Below are 7,500 nucleotides of genomic sequence, written 5' to 3'. Positions count from 1 at the left end.
TTCACATCCAACGAGGTCACTTCCAGTCTCCGAACAACAATAAGGTAAAGGTTAAGGTTAATATTTTTAGCCTAGGATAAATGCAGCAGTTTATCCTTACTTGAGAAGCAGCATTTGGGAGACACTTTGTAATGTTTATTGTCTGTATTCCGACACACGAGTGATGAAGAGCAAAGGGACACTTGGTGAAGCTTATTAAATCCTCGTGGCATTTCTGGACAAATCTGAAGAACCTACCCGTTTTCGAGATACATAAGGGATTGTGACTCCCCGAAAAAGGCCCGAGAAGGTTTGGAACTTTCCGACGGAAACGGACCCCTGTTTATTGACTTGACCTGGTCACTAATGCAATAGACCTAATCGGCTAACTCAATGTTGTACCCAATTCAAACCCTTTGGGAATAAAACGTTTTGTTCCAGGTATTTCCATATCATTTACATATGAATGCTACATTATCATGCAAATACAACACACAAAGAATCTTAATCCCGGGAGATTTGAATTGGGTACAACATTGAGTTAGCCGATTAGGGCAATTATTGATGTTTGATGTCGAATGCGCCCTTGGGAAGATGATAAACTAGTTGTTTGGAAACTGTCGGTATTGATAATAATTCAATGACGTTTCATTTCAGTTTTTACCGAAGAAAAGCGCAACTGAAACTCGGGAGGAGAAAGAGACTTAATCTGCGTAAAGCACAAGTGTATTTGAAAAAATATTGGCGAAGGGTTCTCTTTACCCCGCGTCAAGGGTTATTTGTGAGATACCGCAGACGAAAAAGGCCCTTAACAATCAGACCCTCTGGAGACGTCATAATAAGAATTGGAAGACGAAAAATCAGATATGGGCAACGAAGAATATCTAGGCAAAGACGTCTACGAATAAGAAGGAGAAGGAGATTGCGCAGAAGAAAGAGAAGAAGACAAAGGAGAAGAAGACGAAGACGAAAACAAAGAAGGCGGGAAAGGAGAAAGAGACGTCGACGAAGGAGGCGAAGGAGAAACCGCCGGAGGAGGCGACAAAGGAAAGGAAGAAAGTTGTTTGGATGGCGAAGGAGACCAAGAAAATGGGGCCGTAGACGAAGACCTCGCTGTGTGATAAAGATCCGGTATAGGAAAGTATGGAGAAAAGTATATCGCCGAAGAGGCCTCAGATTCAACTATGGAAGAGGGCCTATCCGATTAAGGTGTGGTAATTAATTCATCCATTGTGATTTTTATCTTGGTTGTCGTATCATTCGACCATCTTTTTGGTCTTGTTCTAACACAACCGATGATTAATCTAAAGTTCTATGCCAGTTTCGTCCTGGTTTCAGTGCAGTCGATTACTCATCGTCCGAACGGTCCGATGCAGGCTAGATGTGATGGCTAGACGTTACCCTCATAATGAGAGATTAGTTTCTTTGTGTCTAGTACTTAAGCAATAGAGGACTTTTTCCATGTTAACATAGCCTCATCTAAGTGCGAGGGGGAGTTGGGAGAATTCGAGACAGTTATGCAAACCCGAGACCCAGTCGAGGGTTTGCATCACTGTCGAGAATTCTCTTAACTCCCCGAGTGTTAAGATGAGGCTATGTAAAGGCCTCTGTTGCTTTTATAAAATATTTCTAAAAAATAATTCGACAAATGAAGGAAAGTGCTGTTTTTTTTTTTACTTCTTGATTGAAACATACACGCTCATATTTCCTACCAGACAATCAAAACGCGCGTCTGACAACACATAACCAATCAAAATTTATGATGAGTTTACATACTCTCATCGAAACACAGCTCTTGACCAATGAGAGTGCGCGTACTATCGTAATTAATTTATAAAATCGTTTTATTTAACGTTTTTATAGAAACAGCATAAAACCGGACCACTATCGTGTTCTTACTGCGGCATTCTTTGAAGAACGAGGCATATAACAATACACTTCATTCATATGCAAACTTGTGGACGGGTATTCTTCAGTTTAGCCCATAATGATGCTTGATATTTCGGGAATTTCGTAGTATTTTTCTAAGCCACAAAAAGGGAAATATGCGAGGAACCGAATGAGAAAAATTGATTTGCGTTAATTTGTTGATTTCAGTTTAGTGTCCCCAATTAGTGTTCCAGCACTAGAAGACTGGACACTTACATAAAGCTCCTTTCCTTTTCCTTTCCTTTGTCAGTGAGTATTTTATGCCAACCCTACTACTGGGGGAGGGGAGGGGGGGTGCAATTCGTCTTGTTAAACAAATGCAACAATAGAAAATGTTTTTGCACATGACCCTACTGGCCTGTAACATACCTCTCACGATACGATACTTGAACTACTTGAATCAAACTAACAAACTACTACCTTAGCTTACAATTGCGGAAGAGAACTTATTTAATCTACTTTTTTTTTTTTAGTAAGATAGTTGAAGCGTACGAATGCCGGGAACAATAAACAGACGCGAAAACAATTTAAGTCAATTTAAAAGACCAATCTTAAGTCATGCTAAAACTGTTGTCATGCTTGCATCGTTGCGTAGTTCTCCCAATATTTGATATTTTTTCCCATTCTTTCTAAACAACAACACAGCGATTACCCCCGTATTTGGACCATGGGCATTTGTTTGATCTGATCAAGCGGAGACAGCCTAACTGAATTTAAATGTTTTCCGTTGACAGATACAGCAGAGTATATATATTTAGTATATATTAAAACAGTGGATAGCGTTGAACGCGCGCGCTGATTGGCTACTCAAACTCCGGATATCCTTTGCTATTCACCTCCAAGCAATTCGCGTGGAATTTGCGCCCGAAAATGTTGCGATCTTTGCAGGAATAGATGAGTTAAAATCATCTTTTTGTGCTAAATTATCCCACTGTTTTAGTCTATACTAAAAGAACTATTCACCTACGACACCTCAGTGTCGGTGACTTAATATCCACCACCAGCCACCTCCACTTAAGTGAATGGTTGTTAAATACATATGGGAGAAAGTTTCCGCTCAACAGATTGGGTGCTAAATAAGGTGCAGCAATACTTAGAGGTTCAGCTGTCTGAACGAATTACTCTGTTGGCCTTTTCCAGGTTTTACCCTAACGGTCGAGTTCAGATTCTACGCAAAAGGATATGGAAGCTTTTACCAAGCAAGACAAGAATAATGGTCCAAAGGGGCCGGAGATGGAGACTTGCTTATTACAGCAGAAAACAGCGAAAGTCTAGTTATCTACAATAGGAGGCGACGAGTGCCACTTAAAATAGGGCGAAGACAAGTCAAATATAAACCTTTAGGTCGGTGGAAAACATTATTGCGACTCCCAAGTGTTCGTAGATTTGGGAGGCGAGTTGGAAGATTTAGGCGAGGAAGAAGGCGAGTTGGTAAACGGATCAGACGTCGTCTGAGGCAAAGGCGAAGAGCTAGGAGAAGACGTAGACGAGCACGAAGGCGAAGAAGAAACATTCGAGCTAAAAGAAGGAGAAGGAGAATGAGAAGAAAAAGGCGATTGAGGAGAAGGATTAGGAGACGACGACGAAGAAGAAGACGTCGACAGCGAAGGCGAATGCGCTGTCAGAGAAGGCGACTGCGTAACAGCATTCTGAAAATCAAAATCTTCAATAAGGTTAGAAGAGTATTCCCCAAGAATCGCAAGCTCTACGTGCTGTATGGTCACCGTCCAATACAAATAAGGTACGTTTAGTGAAAAGTTCTTTGCTTTCCAAAACGTATGTATTGAATTTAAAAGCTGAGTAGCACAAGTATCACTCTCATTTAAGGACTGTGCCACCTAATGTTACTGCGCCGCATAGGATATTTAAGTATTGCTTATTCTGAAGGAAATTATTTGAAATTTATTATTACTTCTCTGTGCTCAAGAACGACACTTCATTGGTCAGTTAGAATGAACGCGGACACGGGAACGACCGATAAAATAACCCTCGCAGCATGAGCGTAATCTAAAAACAAAATTTCAGATGATTATCATGGCGCACAGGAACTCTCTCTCTCTTACCTCTGGTTCCAACGCGGGGGTGTTCTCGCTCTAGGCATATTAATAGGGAGTTCATTTTATTTGTCTATCTTTTTTTATTAGAGTGAGTTTCAATCGAGTGTCGTAAAACCAAAACCGAAGTAATTACTTAGGCCAATCAAAAGGGACGGAGACAATCCCGTAAACCAATCAAAACTCGAAGATTACTCGTGGCTGACACAAAGCGCGGGAAAATGGGCACGCGCGAGACACGATTGGTTTGGGTTTCACTTCTGATGGTTGAAAAAGTGGCGCGAGAAATTTGAACCAATCACTGAATGAAGTAATCATAAACCAAAGCACTTCGCTAATTACTTTCGACACTCAATTAAAAACCGCTCTAGCTTCGCAAGCAATACATAAAGCCAACAAATTGATACAAGGGCGGGGGGGACACCGCAGCAGCACAAGCCAATAGGGGTTTGAAGATCTACAACGGCGACGTCGACCAAAAAGTCTCCTCAAAAATGTGACTTTACACAATCCTAACTCTACTGCAATTATTCTATCTCGTTCAGGAGGTACATTGTAGGCGAATTATACTAAAACTATGGCTACATTCACACGGTACCGGACGACTTGATTTCCAACCGGTTGAAAATTCGTGCACTCTACGGTTTCAACGTCGCTGTGCAACAAAATCGAACGGATATTGCAGCAAATGTCGAAGCCGCTTGCCCGGGCCTTAATATACTTTCAATCTTCTTCGCACTGATTTGTCGTGCAATTGTTCCGCCCGAAAGGTTTTTAAGGCAATTTTGGACTGTGTTCTTTTAAATCTCCCAGTATTAGCAGCGATCATTTATCTCGTTAATAGAAAGCAGAGTTTGACATGAACCGTACTTTGTTGCCGACGTTCACTTCTAAGTAAAAGATTGATTGAAGGTCAAGCAAGAGAAAATGAGGGGACAGAGAGGGAGGCTCAGGGCGTTGGCCGGGATATGTTATGTCCACGAAAGTTATTTTAGACCAGCGGAAGTCTTTGTTCCAGCGGACGTCTGTCTTCCGAGACGTCCGCATGCAGTCTTGCCTCGCTCTCAGGTTCTTAGTGAAAAGAGAAAATGACGGCGCACGTGGAAGGCTGATGAATATTTATTTTCTTTCAAACATCGGACCGAGGTTGGCCTGCGTGCGGACGTCTCGGAAGACTTCCGCTCGTCTAAAAATAACTTTCGTGGACATGACATATCCCAAGGCTGGACGGGAGCCTCCCTCTCTGTCCCCTCATTTTCTCTTGAGTCAAGACAATTCTTTCCTTTCGTACTGAAAGTATGTTGATGGCTCACAAGGCCAATTCAAGACCGGTAGGTCCTTTCGAAGCGGCTGCAAGGAAATGTCTGGACTACGCTGGCACAGCTTGACAACTGGTTTTCCTCTTTAGCTTCTTTTCTCCCAGAGTTGCACGGCGATTAGCTCCAGTGGAGCTAGTAGTTTGATGAATGGTATGGGGCCAAGCATTTCCGCCGGCAGCTCTTGCAGCGACCAGTGCTGCCGGCAATGAGTGTCGTAACTACCCGTTAACCAAAGACCTCACCCTCAGTAAAGGCTCGTTTACTTTTGTAACAAAAACCGAGGTCCCTGTACACTGCCAGATCTGGTAGATTATTCCGCCTTCCAAGTTATCTTCAAGGAAAATTTCACTGTTTTTTTGCTGGTTTGTTAGGAGCATGCGGGGAAGGGTTTGGTGGCACCCAGGAAGACAATTGAAGGTAATAAGAAGGTTTGGAGGTAACGTTCTCATCGGCAAGAGATGGAAAAACCTTAAAGTAATTAATGGAAAATTACGCGTGAATTACCTTGCAAGGAACCGCGAGATCAGACTTGGGAGAGGATATGTTCAAGTGCGGGCACGAAGAAGATGGAAGAAAATTGTACCTCGAAAGCGTGGATACAACAGAAGGCGCAAGAGACGACTTAGAAGGAGACGTAGAAGACAACGCAGGAGAAGCAGAAGACTTCGTAGACGAAGAAGACGACGTCGAAGAAGAAGGCGACAACGACTAAGGAGGCGAAAGAGACAACGGCAAAGGAAATACAAACGAATGAAGAGACGCCGAAGAAGGCAGCGAAAACTGCTGAGAAAGAGAAGACGTGGGCGACCAACAGGCTGGCCTCGAAGGCTTCCAAGATACAAGCTTCGAGTGATCTACAACGGACGAGTTCGAGGAGCTTCCCCAAGAAACGGATATTTGCGATTCCAATCCAGAAAAGGAGAACAAAGAATTAGGTGAGTAAAACGTAAAACAAAATGAAGTTGCACTGGAATGAAAAGATATGGAAGTACTTCGCACTCGATGGAGAATAAAAAGGCAATGGGGCATCATAAAGGGGCGATCATCTTAACCCCCTCTGTCGTCAGAAGTGTTGTCGCATACCTATGATTTCGTTGCGATCAGTTTCTATCAAAGTGAGTGAATTTTTAAAAATCATAGTTTTTCTAAAATATATCTTTCTTTGTTGTTTAATGAAAAAAGTGAATCATAATTCTTGCATTCTTGACAGTCTTCCATGAATGGCTGCTCGGCTCAACTTGTTCGAATTTTGAGTGTGATTTTTATTGATAAGACTCAATTAGCCGCTGTTCACAGATGTTCACAACTGTTACTGGATACATTACTGTGTTGTTCGAACGCACTCACTTCAGTACCAATGGGCTAACTCTTTGAAGATTCGTCGTAAACTGCTTGAAAGCGAAAGGCCATTTAGCGCGGCATTTGAGCTACGATGTTGTTCATTGTTAAAACCCATCCAGTCCACGTACAAAATACAGCAATATAGTCCAGGCTACCAATCTACCACTCACTGGTACATCATACAAAAACCCACAGTTGCCTCATTTGTATAAATAAATAATAGTGAAGTAGAAACGTATTTGTGTTTTGGTAGATGGAGCCCTAGGCGCGGTAGATGGATTTTAAGGGGAAGACGAAGACGGTGGCACGGGGTGCCTTCAGCTACATTTCGCCTCGAGATGCTGTTCAGCGGAAAGAGAACGTGGAGACGACTTGTCCCCAGGAAAAAGGGATTGTCGGTACGCTATCATCTTCGTAACGTTGGGCTTAGGTTGCGCAGGGGGCGATTCGGTCTGCGAAGGAGAACGAGATCATTTAGAGGACGAGGGAGGCGTGGAAGAAGAACAAGAAGAATCATTCGACGACGGAGACGACTTATACGGCGACTACGGAGACAACGAAGGCGGCAAAGAAACAGGCAGAGAAGGCGGCAGCAAAAGATTAATCGAAAGAGGAGAAGACTTAGAAGAAGGCGTCGACGATCAAGAAGAAGACGAAGACGAAGGAGGAGGTTGAGTCGACGCACGCGAAGGTTGCGAAGGCGGCGGCAAACGAAGCGTCATGCGAGTGTACTATCATCGTGCATGGAGAAGTGTCATAAGAAAAGACATCGACTGATCATTTCACTCCGAAGAGAACAGCCTTTTATCAGGTAAAAATGCACCTCTTTGGATCAGATTTCACATTTACCATTGAGATCAGGTGACAAATCCCTTGAG

The 7,500-nt window shown here is 42.9% G+C and overlaps 1 protein-coding gene across 1 annotated transcript in view; it reads left to right on the top strand.

The window, feature by feature from the left end:
• LOC138005850 (trichohyalin-like) overlaps positions 1–7,500 on the top strand; it is a 57,308-nt gene that overhangs the window by 13,368 nt on the left and 36,440 nt on the right. The window contains exons 7-9 of the mRNA XM_068852024.1: positions 637–1,188; positions 3,049–3,177; positions 5,653–5,997. Of these exons, the coding sequence (XP_068708125.1) occupies positions 637–1,188; positions 3,049–3,177; positions 5,653–5,997 (1,026 nt within the window). The remainder of the gene's footprint in view (positions 1–636; positions 1,189–3,048; positions 3,178–5,652; positions 5,998–7,500) is intronic.

Source organism: Montipora foliosa, chromosome 6 (genome assembly GCF_036669935.1).
Source record: "Montipora foliosa isolate CH-2021 chromosome 6, ASM3666993v2, whole genome shotgun sequence".
Lineage (NCBI taxonomy): Eukaryota > Metazoa > Cnidaria > Anthozoa > Scleractinia > Acroporidae > Montipora > Montipora foliosa.
The sequence above is the reverse complement of the archived record's forward strand: the minus strand, read 5'-3'. Positions and strand labels throughout refer to the sequence as shown.